Source organism: Salvelinus alpinus, chromosome 15 (assembly GCF_045679555.1).
Source record: "Salvelinus alpinus chromosome 15, SLU_Salpinus.1, whole genome shotgun sequence".
In the NCBI taxonomy this organism is placed as follows: domain Eukaryota; kingdom Metazoa; phylum Chordata; class Actinopteri; order Salmoniformes; family Salmonidae; genus Salvelinus; species Salvelinus alpinus.
In genome coordinates this window covers 34,395,334-34,412,246 of record NC_092100.1, presented here as the reverse complement: position 1 = coordinate 34,412,246, position 16,913 = coordinate 34,395,334, and the positions used below count along the sequence as shown (strand labels likewise).

The following is a 16,913-nucleotide window of genomic DNA, read 5'->3' as shown; positions in this document are numbered from 1 at the left end:
GATGTAACACCATTCCATCAGTCACCTGGTAGTCTATTAAATTCTTTCACCTTTGACCCTAGTAATGTCCAACGTCTCCTCGCTAGATGAACGGACACACACACACACACATGCCGTCTGTGAACTCTGACCCCTCAGCCCTGACAAAGGCTTCCTGTCTGCCTCAGCTTTCCTGTTTGCCCATCCTGTTCCAGTGTGTGTTTGCGTGTGTGTGTGTGTGTGCATTCCAGTCTAAATGTCTCACCACTGTGCCCCCTTCCCCCCAGATTCCAGCTCTATCCCATAATAGTCTCATATCCTGAGGTTTCCTAGATGTTACCGTGGAGACAGGATGGGAATGCTGGCCTAGTCTCCTATTTTAGGTCACAGGAATGAGTTGGGAGTTGGAGAACCAAAAATTGGTTCTGTGAAGTTCCCAGAACATTTGTAAGGTTGCCGCACATGTTCTCATAACACAAAAACTGTTAGTCATTCTGATGATTATCGCCTGATGTTGCAAGAACGTTCCTAGAGCACTTTTAATCAGTTCTTTAAAGGTTCCCAGAATATTTCATTAGGTTGTGGGAACAGTCTGGGGAGAACATTGTGGGGACATCACGAAGGATATTGAGATATTGCTTCAATATATCCACATAATTTTCTTTCCTCATGATGCCATCTATTTTGTGAAGTGCACCAGTCCCTCCTGCAGCAGAGCACCCCCACAACATGATGCTGCCACCCCCGTGCTTCACGGTTGGGATGGTGTTCTTCGGCTTGCAAGCGTCCCCCTTTTTCCTCCAAACATAACGATGTCATTATGGCCAAACAGTTCTATTTTTGTTTCATCAGACCAGAGGACATTTCTCCAAAAAGTACGATCTTTGTCCCCATGTGCAGTTGCAAACCATAGTCTGGCTTTTTTATGGCTGTTTTGGAGCAGTGGCTTCTTCCTTGCTGAACGGCCTTTCAGGTTATGTCGATATAGAACTCGTTTTACTGTGGATATAGATACTTTTGTACCTGTTTCCTCCAGCATCTTCACAAGGTCCTTTGCTGTTGTTCTGGGATTGATTTGCACTTTTCGCACCAAAGTACGTTCATCTCTAGGAGACAGAACGCGTCTCCTTCCTGAGCGGTATGATGGCTGCGTGGTCCCATGGTGTTTACACTTGCGTACTATTGTTTGTACAGGTGAACGTTTAACCTTCAGGCGTTTGGAAATTGCTCCCAAGGATGAACCAGACTTGTGGAGGTCTTGGCTGATTTCTTTTGATTTTCCCATGATGTCAAGCAAATTAATTTGAGCCCTCTGGACTCAAATTATGTCATTTAGCCTATCAGAAGCTTCTAAAGCCATGACATCATTTTCTGGAATTTCCCAAGCTGTTTAAAGGCACAGTCAACTTTTATTTTATTTTTTATTTATTTATTTAACCTTTATTTAACCAGGTAGGCAAATTGAGAACACGTTCTCATTTACAATTGCGACCTGGCCAAGATAAAGCAAAGCAGTTCGACACATACAACAACACATAGTTACACATGGAGTAAACAAACATATAGTCAATAATACAGTGAAAAAAAAAAAAATAAGTCTATATACAATGTGAGCAAGTGAGGTGAGATAAGGGAGGTGAAGGCAAACAAATATATGTACAAATAAATAAAAATATAAAAGGCCATGGAGGCGAAGTGAGTACAACACAGCAAGTAAAAAAAAAAAAAAAAAAAACTAAAAAAAAAAAAAAACAATGGAATGGTTGGTTTGCAGTGGAAGAAAGTGCAAAGTAGAGACAGAAATAATGGGGTGCAAAGGAGCAAAATAAATTAATAAATAAATACAGTAGGTAAAGAGGTAGTTGTTTGGGCTAAATTGTAGATGGGTTATGTACAGGTGCAGTAATCTATGAGCTGCTCTGACAGCTGGTGCTTAAAGCTAGTGAGGGAGATAGGTGTTTCCAGTTTCAGAGATTTTTGTAGTTCGTTCCAGTCATTGGCAGCAGAGAACTGGAAGGAGAGGCGTCCAAAGGAAGAATTGGTTTTGGGGGTGACTAGAGAGATATACCTGCTGGAGCGCGTGCTACAGGTAGGTGCTGCTATGGTGACCAGCGAGCTGAGATAAGGGGGGACTTTACCTAGCAGGGTCTTGTAGATGACCTGGAACCAGTGGGTTTGGCGACGAGTATGAAGCGAGGGCCAGCCAACGAGAGTGTACAGGTCGCAGTGGTGGGTAGTATATGGGGCTTTGGTGACAAAACGGATGGCACTGTGATAGACTGCATCCAATTTATTGAGTAGGGTTTTGGAGGCTATTTTGTAAATGACATCACCGAAGTCGAGGATTGGTAGGATGGTCAGTTTTACAAGGGTATGTTTGGCAGCATGAGTAAAGGATGCTTTGTTGCGGAATAGGAAGCCAATTCTAGATTTGACTTTGGATTGGAGATGTTTGATGTGAGTCTGGAAGGAGAGTTTACAGTCTAACCAGACACCTAGGTATTTGTAGGTGTTCACATATTCTAAGTCAGAGCCGTCCAAAGTAGTGATGTTGGACAGGCGGGCAGGAGCAGGCAGTGATCGGTTGAAGAGCATGCATTTGGTTTTACTTGTATTTAAGAGCAGTTGGAGGCCACGGAAGGAGAGTTGTATGGCATTGAAGCTCGCCTGGAGGGTTGTTAACACAGTGTCAAAAGAAGGGCCAGAAGTATACAGAATAGTGTCGTCTGCGTAGAGGTGGATCAGAGAATCACCAGCAGCAAGAGCGACATCATTGATGTAAACAGAGAAGAGAGTCGGTCCAAGAATTGAACCCTGTGGCACCCCCATAGAGACTGCCAGAGGCCCGGACAACAGACCCTCCGATTTGACACACTGAACTCGATCAGAGAAGTAGTTGGTGAACCAGGCGAGGCAATCATTAGAGAAACCAAGGCTGTCGAGTCTGCCAATGAGGATGTGGTGATTGACAGAGTCAAAGGCCTTGGCCAGGTCAATGAATACGGCTGCACAGTATTGTTTCCTATCGATGGCGGTTACGATATCGTTTATGACCTTGAGCGTGGCTGAGGTGCACCCATGACCAGCTCTGAAACCAGATTGCATTGCGGAGAAGGTGTGGTGGGATTCGAAATGGTCGGTAATCTGTTTGTTGACTTGGCTTTCGAAGACCTTAGAAAGGCAGGGTAGGATAGATATAGGTCTGTAGCAGTTAGGGTCAAGGGTGTCCCCCCCTTTGAAGAGGGGGATAACCGCAGCTGCTTTCCAATCTTTGGGGATCTCAGACGACACGAAAGAGAGGTTGAAGAGGCTAGTAATAGGGGTGGCAACAATTTCAGCAGATAGTTTTAGAAAGAAAGGGTCCAGATTATCTAGCCCGGCTGATTTGTAAGGGTCCAGATTTTGCAGCTCATTTAGAACATCAGCTGACTGTATTTGGGAGAAAGAGAAATGGGGAAGGCTTGGGCGAGTAGCAGAGGGGAGGGCAGTGCTGTTGTCCGGGGTAGGGGTAGCCAGGTGGAAAGCATGGCCAGCCGTAGAAAAATGCTTATTGAAATTCTCAATTATAGTGGATTTGTCGGTGGTGACAGTGTTTCCTATCTTCAGAGCGGTTGGAAGCTGGGAGGAGGTGTTCTTATTCTCCATGGACTTTACGGTGTCCCAGAACTTTTTTGAATTTGTGTTGCAGGAAGCAAATTTCTGCTTGAAAAAGCTAGCCTTGGCTGTTCTAACTGCCTGTGTATATTGGTTTCTGGCTTCCCTGAAAAGTTGCATATCACGGGGGCTGTTCGATGCTAGTGCAGAACGCCATAGGATGTTTTTCTGTTGGTTAAGGGCAGTCAGGTCAGGAGAGAACCAAGGGCTATATCTGTTCCTGGTTCTAAATTTCTTGAATGGGGCATGCTTATTCAAGATGGTGAGGAAGGCATTTTTAAAAAATGACCAGGCATCCTCTACTGACGGGATGAGATCAATATCCTTCCAGGATACCCCGGCCAGGTCGATTAGAAAGGCCTGCTCGCTGAAGTGTTTCAGGGAGCGTTTGACAGTGATGAGTGGAGGTCGTTTGACCGCTGACCCATTACGGATGCAGGCAATGAGGCAGTGATCGCTGAGATCTTGGTTGAAAACAGCAGAGGTGTATTTGGAGGGCAAGTTTGTGTATGTAAACTTAGTGTATGTAAACTTCTGACCCACTGGAATTGTGATACAGTGAATTATAAGTGAAGTCATCTGTCTGTAAACAATTGTTGGAAAAATGACTTGTGTCACGCACAAAGTAGATGTCCTAACCGACGTGCCAAAACGATAGAAATGTGTGGAGTGGTTAAAAAACGAGTTTTAATGACTCCAACCTAAGTGTATGTAAACTTCCGACTTCAACTGTATCTAAATCTAAAGGAAAATGATGCAAATCTAAAAGTAACTTCTATTACCATTGCCAACTATGTAAAAATAGTCTACATAGAGCCAACAAATTAAAACATTGCATCATGCTGGCAGAAAATATCCTGATAAAAATAAATATCCTATGAATCACATTGGCTACACATGGCCTGTCTTCAACTTGAAACATTGTATCAACTATCAACTGGGTTTGGCCCAAAGCTAGAGCTAGCAAACTTGCTACATTGTATAAAATATTCTGGTCCCTCAGAGTTTCTGCGCCTGTACCCTCTGGACAGACACAGCTGTAGGCTATTTGTGCAAGGAATAAGAAATGATCAGGTATTTTATGACGTTTCCACTGGATCAGAGCATTACATTTTTCCCTTTCATGCCAATTGGTTATCTAAAGGGAGAGAGCTGTAAATATTTTTCAAGTAAATTGAGGAACTATTAATAATTCTCAATGCATTCAAACAAATGAACAGACTTTGTTTACTTGCTGTTTGAGTTGAAGAAAAAAATTATTTGAGAAGCTCCACAGCTCATTAGTGGTGGTGAGTTAAGACATCCCCAAATGGGAACATACACTACATTTCAAAAGTTTGGGGTCACTTAGAAATGTCCTTGTTTTTGAAAGAAAAGCAAAACATTTTGTCCATTAAAATAACATCAAATTGATCAGAAATACAGTGAAGACATTGTTAATGTTGTAAATGACTATTGTAGCTGGAAAGGGCTGATTTATGGAATATCTACAGAGGCCCATTATCAGCAACCGTCACTCCTGTGTTCCAATGGCACATTGTGTTAGCTAATCCAAGTTTATCATTTTAAAAGTCTAATTGATCATTAGAAAACCAATTATTGCAATTATGTTAGCACAGCTGAAAACTGTGGTTCTGAATAAAGAAGCAATAATCCTGGCCTTCTTTAGACTAGTTGAGTATCTGGAGCATCAGCATTTGTGGGTTCGATTATAGACTCAAAATGGCCAGAAACAAATAACTTTCTTCTGAAACTCGTCAGTCTATTCTTGTTCTGAGACATAAAGGCTATTCCATGTGAGAAATTGCCAAGAAACTGAAGATCTCGTACAACGCTGTGTACTACTCCCTTCACAGAACAGCGCAAACTGGCTCTAACCAGAAATGAAAGAGGAGTGGGAGGCCCCGGTGCACAACTGAGCAAGAGGACAAGTACATTAGAGTGTCTAGTACCCGCAAAACACCAGTCTCAACGTCAACAGTGAAGAGGCACTCTGGGATGATGGCCTTCTAGGCAGAGTTCCTCTGTCCAGTGTCTGTTCTTTTGCCCATCTTAATCTTTTCTTTTTATTGGCCAGTCTGAGATATGGCTTTTTCTTTGCAACTCTGCCTATGTTTCCAAACTTTTGACTGGTACTGTATATTTGCGACTGCTTGACTGAAAACATCTCGGTCGACCAACAGCCTAACGACCAAACAATCGACCAGACAACTAAATGGGGTCAGTCCTAGTGCGGAAACACGTGCGCTTAAAAGGGTCTGTGCAGTTTAGAAATGAAGACTCAATTAACAGTGTAAAATGTTTTTGTCATTAAGATCTTACATGTTAACAGTTTCATTCATAGGACATTTGAACAGCATTTAATCATACAACATATATTTTGTGGTTATTCACCATCACTTCCCCATCCTCTTTATAAGCTGTGTACTTCTGGGCCCATATTTAGAATGTATGCAAGACTCTGAGTGCTGATCTAGGATCACCTTTGGTTCCCACCTCTAGCAACTCCTTGTGGCAGGGCCGGGCACCTGCAAGCTGACCTCATTCATCAGTCAAATGGTGTTTCCCCTGACACATTAGTGCGGCTGACTTCTGGGTTAAGCGAGGCTGACTTTTGGGTTAAGCGAGTCTGACTTCTGGGTTAAGTGAGCAGTGTGATAAGAAGTAGTGTTATTGACATTTTCTGAGGACCTCTAAGATTAGGTCAAATGGATATTGAATGAACATCAATGAAATATAATGTTGAACATAAAACAAATATGTTTTGAACGTCTTAAAAACGGACTGGAAATTGTGGAACATTGTGCAACATTGTGGGAATGTTCTGTGCAACCTTCGTGAGAATCACAAGAATATTCTTGCAACATCCCAGGCAACTCCCATAACTTAATTAAATGTTCTAGGAACCTTTAAAGAACTTAGACCAGTTGTTCTGTCAACATTCTTACAACATTAAGGGAATGTCCTGTGCAAACTAACATAAAACATTGTATAATCATCCACAAAAAGTGACATTTTTTGTGTGTTTTGGGAACATATATTTTGTGATGTCCCCACAATGTTCCCACCAAACTGTTCTCACAACCTAATGAAACATTCTGGGAACCTTTAAAGAACAGACAAAATGTGGTATGGGAAAATTCTTGCAATATCAGGCAAATGTTTAATACCAACATTGTATAATCATCAGCATGACTGGAGAGTTTCTGTTTAATGAGAACATTTACCACAACCTAACAAACGTTCAGGAAACTTTCACATAAACAATTTTGATTTGTTGGGAAAACATTGCTGGTACATTGTGTTACTCCCTTACCTGGAATCCTAATGAGAACATTTGGGGAATGTTATGTGGTGGTTGTTGCAGATGTTGTGCACAACATTTCAGTGAATATTAGGAGAACATTCTAAGGATATTTCATTTAAAACATAAACATTAAAAAAACATTTTACAAATGTTTTGGGGATGTTATCATCCTAATGTTAGATATAATCCTATCTAGAACTTAATGGGAATCTTAGCTAATGTTCTGGTAATGTTCCCGGTTTGCTGGGAGGGGCCCTCTTGGATCTATCATTATTGACAGGATGTTTTCTCCCCATATCTCACCATTTGTAGATATATATACACACACACACACACAATAAAAGGCAGTGGGCCGTGCCCGGTTGAAAGGGGTCTGTACTACAATAGAGTGATTGTGTTCAGAGGGGAGGTAGAATGAAGGGAGGCTCAGGACTTCATGTTCTGGCTTCTCATCACCACACTAATGTTATCTACACACGGAGCGCTCTGAAAACATAGAGAGAGGGATGGCACTTTACAGATGGCTATTCATGTCTTTTATAACTCTGGTGTGAATTTCAATGAAGTTTGAGACCGTGTGAAAAACTGTGTATAGAGGCTGTGCATTACTGGTTACCTGACAAGGCCACTATCATTATGTCAAACTAGGATTTCAGTGTTTTAGATTAGGCTGTTTTTGTTTTCAGTTTCACATCAGGAATAGGTTGTGTTTTACTAGGGGACAACCTGGAGTTACTAGACCACCACTTTGAGGCCTTCTGACTGTTTATTTGGGGTTGTTTAAATACTTTACCCCTAACCCCACTTCTCCTCACACACACACACACACACACACACACACACACACACACACACACACACACACACACACACACACACACACACAACCATCGGTAGGAAGTTACAGCTCAACCACAGCCAGGAAAAATGCCTTGTTAGTGAGTTCTGAGTCACTTATCCAGAGGTTAGGGCTTGTGAGTGACTGAAGCAGCTGCTGGTGGTTTAGTAACTGTGTGAAGCTCCAGTAGTGAGAGGAGTGTCCTTTTGACTGAGGAAATGAATTGGATTGAGATTTTCTTGACAGATATTGAGCCTATATCTCTGCTAACTAGTGTGTTGCCGGATCAGACAGGTATATGAAGGTATGAAACCGTGATGAAAAATGAGTGAGGAGTGTGCCTTGGTTTGTAAACACCCCTCCTAACCTCACACCCTCTAACATTAACACATAAAAAAACTACGACCAAAACAAAAACAACAGTAAGCAGTAGGAATGTCTCCATAGTGACTAAAGAACAGTCTGGAAACATTTAACGCCCCCCAAGCTCACCGCCCTCCAACTTTCTGAGGGAGGAACTGAGAAACAGGGAGAGAAACAGGGAAAGGGGGGAACCAGTGATGGTAAGTGGGTCCCCTCTAGACCCTAGTCCCCAGACAGGCTTCTAGTCCTAGCTGACTGCTACTGTCTACAGGTACAGCTCTGCCCTGTACTAGAATAGACCTTGGCTTTACTCCAACATTACTGAGCAGTTATACACCATTCTATTCTTTATACATAACCATGGGTATCCACTTCAAGCTTTCTCAGGCATGACCTTTTCTTTGTACTCACACACGAACACACACACTGGCCTAACAGTGGACACACCCTTTTCCATTCTCAGTGCTGTGTAGAAAGACAGTGTCACCATGTCTGTATCTGATATTATTGTTCAGATTGTTCTCAGTTTCTCTAAAACTGTTACTAAATACACACCACTTATAGAACTCCTGTCAGTTGTTAGTTTGGACAGAGCTTCTTGAATATTAAAACTGGTTTAATTCCTCATTATATTGTGCTGTACATGTACATTTTGAAGTAGCCTTCCTGTAAAATGTGACTGTGGTTTGCAGTAATGTTCTATGGCTCATTGACTATGATTACTAAAGCCTGATCTGAGGGAAGATGAAAGCGATGGTCTCAGCCCTAGTCTTTTAAACACACATGGTGTGCAAGCTTTTGTCCCTGCCCAGCAACAAACCTGATCACACTAGTTGTACTGGGATGTATTGCGGTCTCATACATATGATGCCAATGCTACAGTGTTGAGTTGACAAGATGGGGCCCACCGTACAACCTAGTTTTGAGGAAGCATGTGTGTGTCAAACACTCTCGTGATGGAAAGCTGTTACACACGCTCCCTATCTGGAATCACACATACACACCCACTCTCCTTATCTGCCTCCTATTTTTAGCACCATGCCACATTAAGTCTTCATACTCCATTGAGTGTACAGTACGCCGAGTGTGATCATAACTGCACTGATTCTCACACATGCACGCAAGCTCACACACACACACACACATACACACACTTAGTCCATATGCTGTGTTTATATGCTCCATCTTATCCCCTTCTTCTCCTCTCCTCTTATCCCCCTCTCTACATTGTTTTTCCAGGCTGTTAAAATTCCTGGGCCGTGCCCCCTCGTCTTCTCTTCCCTCCTCTCCAGTCTGTCCTGTCCTCCCTCATCCTGCCAGTTAACTTAGTTTTCTCCTGTTGGTACAGAGTTTGTGTTTTTACCGTTTCTTAAACCATCTCACTTCCTTCACATTTCTACCACCACCATTGTTGGTGTGTATGTGTCCCAGCTGCTAGTAGTGTCTCCAGTGTAACAGTAACTGCTGTGACTCTGCTCTCTTTCTGTGTAACGAGAAACAGACTCAGGCCTGTGTGTGTGTGTGTGTGTGTGTGTGTGTGTGTGTGTGTGTGTGTGTGTGTGTGTGTGTGTGTGTGTGTGTGTGTGTGTGTGTGTGTGTGTGTGTGTGTGTGTGTGTGTGTGTGTGTGTGTGTGTGTGTGTGTGTGTGTGTGTGTGTGTGAAGAGGGGGCTGGCTGACTTAACAAAGCAAAAGTTCTCCGTTTGGTTGGGCCACAGTAAGCCTCCACCCTCTCCCCTCACTCCCCCACACCCTCCCTCCCAGCCACAGAGCCCAGAGCAGGAAGCGTTCTCCCCAAGGGAGAGAGGAGGGTCAGGGGGAGGGAGGGGAGGGTCTTTGCCTGGCTACAGGAAAGAAGGAAACTTTAGTTCACACACATGCACTCGCTCACTCGCCTACAGATGGTGAACACCCGTCTACTCAGAACTTTCTGTTCCCCTGCGCCTGGGAGGATTTTACACACACACACACACACACACACACATACACACAAACACACACACATTGAAGAGACGTTCTCGCCCAGTGGGGCTTTATTTAAAAAGGAGCTGATGGTTCGTAAAAAGAACGGAAAAGAAGGGAAGAGACAGAAGGCGAGCGGAGGAGAGGAAGCCTCCTCCCTCTCTCTCTCGGGGGTGAGGTCATTCAGCCGGGGCAAGAGTTCTGGACGAGCTCGCTGGGTCTGGATCTGATCAGACACCCTTACCTCAGGTCCTCCCTCTTACCATCTCTTCCCTCCCTCTCTCCTCTCCTCTTCTTTCTGTTTTTGGGGGTTGCAAAACCAATCTTAACTCTCAGTAAGTACAGGGATACCATATCAAGCGGGAATGTGTGTTTTTGCGTTCTCAAGCTTGGAGTGTATGTGTGTCACAGGAGGCTGCTGAGGGGAGGACCGCTCATAATAATGGCTGGAACGGAGCAAATGGATTGGTATCAAACACATGGAACCCATGTTTGATGTATTTTATAACATTCCACCTATTCTGCTCAAGCCATTACCATGAGCCCGTTCTCCCCAATTAAGGAGCCACCTGTGATGTGTGTTTCTTAGTTCTGAGGCTTGTGTGTGTATGTCTGTGTGTATCTCAGTTTGAAGTGTGTGTGAGCATTTCTCACTCCTAAAGTGTGTGTGTGTGTGTGTGTGTGTGTGTGTGTGTGTGTGTGTGTGTGTGTGTGTGTGTGTGTGTGTGTGTGTGTGTGTGTGTGTGTGTGTGTGTGTGTGTGTGTCAGGTGTTCCAATGGCGTCAGCTGGAGAACCTCTACTTCAGAGAGAAGAAGTTCTCAGTGGAAGTTCACGACCCCAGGAGGTAAATCTATATCACAACTCTCTCTCTCTCTGTGTGTGTGTGTGTGTGTGTGTGTGTGTGTGTGTGTGTGTGTGTGTGTGTGTGTGTGTGTGTGTGTGTGTGTGTGTGTGTGTGTGTGTGTGTGTGTGTGTGTGTGTGTGTGTGTGTGTGTACACTTGCATTCGTGCGCACGCGTGTGTTTCAGCACTGTAAATAGTTTTGTATCACAAAAGTAGTAAAGTGTATTAAAGAATGCCCTTTTCCATCTGCCCCTATAATATACCTAATGTTAGTTGTGTTGATGATACTCCATTTCTGCTGGAGGTGTGAAAATAGTATGTAGGATATATGAAGCTTGGATAGATGCAATGTATAATGTCTTTATTGTCCCCCATTGTCAATGCTGATTAGCTGCTTTGTGTAAATGTTAGCAGACTTAACAAACACAGAGCAGAGATGGTCATGGGTTGGAGAGGTGTTGTTGTTATTGGTAACAATATATTAAAGAGTAGTAGAGGCAGCAGGAGATCCCCAGTGGGGCATGTGATTGAACAGAGTAGGCTGTGCACACATCCAGACAGACCGGGAGAGAGGCATATCCGCTTCACTTTATCTTGGCGTTAGAGTGAGATTCAGAGGATCTTAAATAGAGCCTGCACAGATAGAACTGCTGCTAGTCACTCACACACACTGAACCCTGCTGTCTAGAGGAGGAAGTCACCTCTCTTTTGTTTGTTTAGCGTCTCTACAGATGGAGAGAGAAAGAAGAGAGAAAAGCAGTGAGAGAAGGGCAGAGAGAAGAGAGAGAGCTGTTTTATAGGAGGCAGTAGTTAGTGTGAGCAGGTCTGTAGACACAGATGTCTTTCTGTCTAAACAGTGTCGAGTAAATCATGTCATGAGAGACAACGTGCGGTATGATAAACATATCTACTAGACATACTCTCTCTTTCTAGAATAAGTGTGTTCAAGGATGCCTTGCGTCTGGCCATGCTATAGGTCGCTGTGGTGCGTGTGTACCTGTGTGCGTGTTATTTCATTTACTGTGTGTGTGTGTGTGTGTGTGTGTGTGTGTGTGTGTGTGTGTGTGTGTGTGTGTGTGTGTGTGTGTGTGTGTGTGTGTGTGTGTGTGTGTGTGTGTGTGTGTGTGTGTGTGTGTGTGTGTGTTTATTCAGTGTGTATAAGGAGGCCTTGTGTCCGTCTCTACTGTAGGGCGTCGGTGACCAGAAGGACGTTTGGCCACAGTGGTATAGCTGTCCACACCTGGTACGCCTGCCCTGCTCTCATTAAGTCTATCTGGGCCATGGCCATCAGCCAACACCAGTTCTACCTGGACCGCAAGCAGAGCAAGGTAACACATAGAATCACTGTGAGGCTCTAGAATGACCGTGAGGTTCTAGAATGGCCACAACGTTCTAGAATGAGTATGGGGTTCTGGAATGCGTGTGAGATTCTAGAATAACTGTGGGGTTGTAGAATGCGTATGAGATTCTAGAATAACTGTGCGGTTGTAGAATGCGTGTGAGATTCTAGAATAACTGTGCGGTTGTAGAATGCGTATGAGATTCTAGAATAACTGTGGGGTTGTAGAATGCGTATGAGATTCTAGAATAACTGTGGGGTTGTAGAATGCGTATGAGATTCTAGAATAACTGTGCGGTTGTAGAATGCGTATGAGATTCTAGAATAACTGTGGGGTTGTAGAAGGACTGAGGATCTAGAATGTGTGTGGAGTTTATAACCAAATCAGTAGAAACAAGCAGACATAGGGTATTAGGTAAATATCTAATATCTCCATCTGTGTGTGTATGTTTGTCCAGTCTAAGATCCATGCGGCTCGTAGCCTCAGTGAGATAGCCATCGACCTGACAGAGACTGGCACTCTGAAGACATCTAAACTTGCCAACATGGGCAGCAAGGGCAAGATCATCAGCGGCAGCTCTGGCAGTCTGCTCTCCTCAGGTAAGTCTCTCTGCGTGTGGTTGTGTTTGCATGTGTGTCTGTGGCCAGCAGTACCCTTGCCATACTCTCACTCCGTCCAATAATGTGGAGGCGCCTGCCTCTAAATGTAGTGTAGTAGAGGAGAGAGGGATAGAGGTAAGAGAGGACTGTAGGGGAGAAGAGAGGGATGTGGGGGTTAATGTGGTTAGAGAGAGATCTGTGAGAGGTAACTCACCCCTCCACCCCCCTATCTAGGCCAGGCCAGGGGTCTGTGGGAACAGAGTTAGAGAGGGCAGGGCTGTGAATCAACCTTTAAACTTCAGGACAGAAACCCATTATGCTGTTAGCTTCATGTTTTCCCAAGGCTGTTTCCACCAACATGGTGGAAGTGTGAAAGACACACGAAAGCTCAAATAATGTTTGTATTAAAAACTCTACTAGTTTTGAGTGAGGGAGCAAAGGTCAATACACATATGCTGCCAACTGTGTGTGTGTGCAGTGTCAGCTATTTCCAGACACCGCTGACAACTTATGAAATCAATTACTGTGTTTAGAAGGAGTAGTCTCTACAACACAGTTCATCTTTTTCCTCTCTGTCCTGTTTGATATCTGTCTTTATCTCTTGTCCCATTTCTCTTTGTATTTGCCTCTCTATTTCTCCCTGACGTTGTATCTCAGCTATCTCCATATACCCCCTTCTCTCTCTCACCCTCCACATTCAGTGTTTATATCTCTGCTCACACCCTCTGACAGAGACTACCTCTAATACGCACACTCACTCACATATTCCTACAAGGACACACAGTCTCTTCTCACTTTCAACCTCGTCTCCTCAGAGCTGTGTGTGTGTGTGTGTGTGTGTGTGTGTGTGTGTGTGTGTGTGTGTGTGTGTGTGTGTGTGTGTGTGTGTGTGTGTGTGTGTGTGTGTGTGTGTGTGTGTGTGTGTGTGTGTGTGTGTGTGTGTGTTTGTGTGTGTGTGTTAATCTAATGACACGCTGCCTCGCAACAGAATGATGTCATTGATATGTCGCTGTCACTGATATGAGTAGTGCTGTTATGTTAATGTGTCTCCGTCACTTTCTCTCTACCGTTTTCGGCAGTGTAGACATTCTGGATCAATCTATCAACAGTACAGGGGGTGTATATGAGTCCTACACAGTAAGGTTATAGTACAAATTACCTCGACTAACCTGTACCCCCGCACATTGACTCGGTACTGGTACTACCTGTATATAGCCTCGTTATTGTTATGTAATCTTATTGTGTAACTTTTTATTTTTTACTTTAGTATATTTAGCAAATATTTTCTTAACCCTATTTCTTGAACTGCATTGTTGGTTAAGTAAGTAAGCATTTTAAGTAAGCATTTCACGGTAAGGTCTATCTATACCTGTTGTATTCGGCGCATGTGACAAATACAATTTAATTTGATAGTAAGCTTGTTTCTTACAGTTTTCTACACTCTGGTCCATGTTCAGTGCTAAGTTCTAAGAGTATCTGTTATCTGTGTGTGTGTTCTGACTGTATCTCTGCTCTGTGTGTGTCTGTGTAGGTTCCCAGGAGTCGGACAGTTCTCAGACAGCTAAGAAAGACATGCTGGCAGCCCTGAGGGCCAGACAGGAGGCTCTGGAGGAGACTCTCAAACAAAGATTAGAGGACCTCAAGAACATCTGTATCAGAGAGGCGGTAAGACACATGCACAAACACACATACATACCAACATCAATGAGTAATGATCAATTAAATGTATTTCTCTCTCCTCTCTCCTGCTCCTCTTCTCTCTCTCTCTCTCTCTCACCCTTTCTGTCTCTCTTTCTCTCTCTTTCTCTCTCTTTCTCTCTCTCTCTTTCTTTCTCCGTCTCTCTAGGAGTTGACAGGGAAGCTGCCTAAGGAGTATCCATTGGATCCAGGGGAGGAGCCTCCGACGGTCAGAAGGAAGATTGGCCCTGCCTTCAAACTGGACGAACACAAGATCCAGCCGAAAGGAGAGGTCAGAGAAATCTCTCAAACCGTAACTGCCCCTGTAAGATCCTGCCTAAAGGAGAGGTCAGAGAAATCTCTCAAACCGTAACTGTCCCTTTAAGATCCTGCCTCAAGGAGAGGTCAGAGAAATCTCTCAAACCGTAACTGCCCCTTTAAGATCCTGCCTAAAGGAGAGGTCAGAGAAATCTCTCAAACTGTAACTGCCCCTGTAAGATCCTGCCTAAAGGAGAGGTCAGAGAAATCTCTCAAACCGTAACTGCCCCTTTAAGATCCTGCCTCAAGGAGAGGTCAGAGAAATCTCTCAAACCGTAACTGCCCCTTTAAGATCCTGCCTAAAGGAGAGGTCAGAGAAATCTCTCAAACCGTAACTGCCCCTGTAAGATCCTGCCTAAAGGAGAGGTCAGAGAAATCTCTCAAACCGTAACTGCCCCTTTAAGATCCTGCCTCAAGGAGAGGTTAGAGAAATCTCTCAAACCGTAACTGTCCCTTTAAGATCCTGCCTCAAGGAGAGGTCAGAGAAATCTCTCAAACCGTAACTGCCCCTTTAAGATCCTGCCTCAAGGAGAGGTCAGAGAAATCTCTCAAACCGTAACTGCCCCTTTAAGATCCTGCCTCAAGGAGAGGTCAGAGAAATCTCTCAAACCGTAACAGCCCCTTTAAGATCCTGCCTAAAGGAGAGGTCAGAGAAATCTCTCAAACCGTAACTGCCCCTTTAAGATCCTGCCTCAAGGAGAGGTCAGAGAAATCTCTCAAACCGTAACTGCCCCTTTAAGATCCTGCCTAAAGGAGAGGTCAGAGAAATCTCTCAAACCGTAACTGCCCCTGTAAGATCCTGCCTAAAGGAGAGGTCAGAGAAATCTCTCAAACCGTAACTGCCCCTTTAAGATCCTGCCTCAAGGAGAGGTCAGAGAAATCTCTCAAACCGTAACTGCCCCTTTAAGATCCTGCCTCAAGGAGAGGTCAGAGAAATCTCTCAAACCGTAACTGCCCCTTTAAGATGCTGCCTAAAGGAGAGGTCAGAGAAATCTCTCAAACCGTAACTGCCCCTTTAAGATCCTGCCTAAAGGAGAGGTCAGAGAAATCCCTCAAACCGTAACTGCCCCTTTAAGATGCTGCCTAAAGGAAAGGTCAGAGAAATCTCTCAAACCGTAACTGCCCCTTTAAGATCCTGCCTAAAGGAGAGGTCAGAGAAATCCCTCAAACCGTAACTGCCCCTTTAAGATGCTGCCTAAAGGAAAGGTCAGAGAAATCTCTCAAACCGTAACTGCCCCTTTAAGATCCTGCCTAAAGGAGAGGTCAGAGAAATCTCTCAAACCGTAACTGCCCCTTTAAGATCCTGCCTCAAGGAGAGGTCAGAGAAATCTCTCAAACCGTAACTGCCCCTTTAAGATCCTGCCTCAAGGAGAGGTTAGAGAAATCTCTCAAACCGTAACTACCCCTTTAAGATCCTGCCTCAAGGAGAGGTCAGAGAAATCTCTCAAACCGTAACTGCCCCTTTAAGATCCTGCCTCAAGGAGAGGTCAGAGAAATCTCTCAAACCGTAACTGTCCCTTTAAGATCCTGCCTCAAGGAGAGGTCAGAGAAATCTCTCAAACCGTAACTGCCCCTTTAAGATCCTGCCTCAAGGAGAGGTCAGAGAAATCTCTCAAACCGTAACTGCCCCTTTAAGATCCTGCCTAAAGGAGAGGTCAGAGAAATCTCTCAAACTGTAACTGCCCCTGTAAGATCCTGCCTAAAGGAGAGGTCAGAGAAATCTCTCAAACCGTAACTGCCCCTTTAAGATCCTGCCTCAAGGAGAGGTCAGAGAAATCTCTCAAACCGTAACTGCCCCTTTAAGATCCTGCCTAAAGGAGAGGTCAGAGAAATCTCTCAAACCGTAACTGCCCCTGTAAGATCCTGCCTAAAGGAGAGGTCAGAGAAATCTCTCAAACCGTAACTGCCCCTTTAAGATCCTGCCTCAAGGAGAGGTCAGAGAAATCTCTCAAACCGTAACTGCCCCTTTAAGATCCTGCCTCAAGGAGAGGTCAGAGAAATCTCTCAAACCGTAACTGCCCCTTTAAGATCCTG

At 44.2% G+C, this 16,913-nt stretch overlaps 1 protein-coding gene across 15 annotated transcripts in view; it reads left to right on the top strand.

The window, feature by feature from the left end:
- Positions 1-16,913, top strand: part of LOC139540499 (FERM domain-containing protein 4A-like) — a 260,292-nt gene that overhangs the window by 208,859 nt on the left and 34,520 nt on the right. For 10 of the 15 annotated variants that reach the window (XM_071344379.1, XM_071344380.1, XM_071344375.1 and 7 more), the window contains exons 12-16: positions 10,870-10,946; positions 12,132-12,273; positions 12,743-12,884; positions 14,416-14,549; positions 14,731-14,853. In XM_071344379.1, coding sequence (XP_071200480.1) covers positions 10,870-10,946; positions 12,132-12,273; positions 12,743-12,884; positions 14,416-14,549; positions 14,731-14,853 — 618 coding nt within the window. Of the gene's footprint in view, positions 1-9,810; positions 10,437-10,869; positions 10,947-12,131; positions 12,274-12,742; positions 12,885-14,415; positions 14,550-14,730; positions 14,854-16,913 lie in introns of those variants that run through there. The other 5 variants (XM_071344376.1, XM_071344384.1, XM_071344372.1 and 2 more) reach the window with 3 other exon arrangements.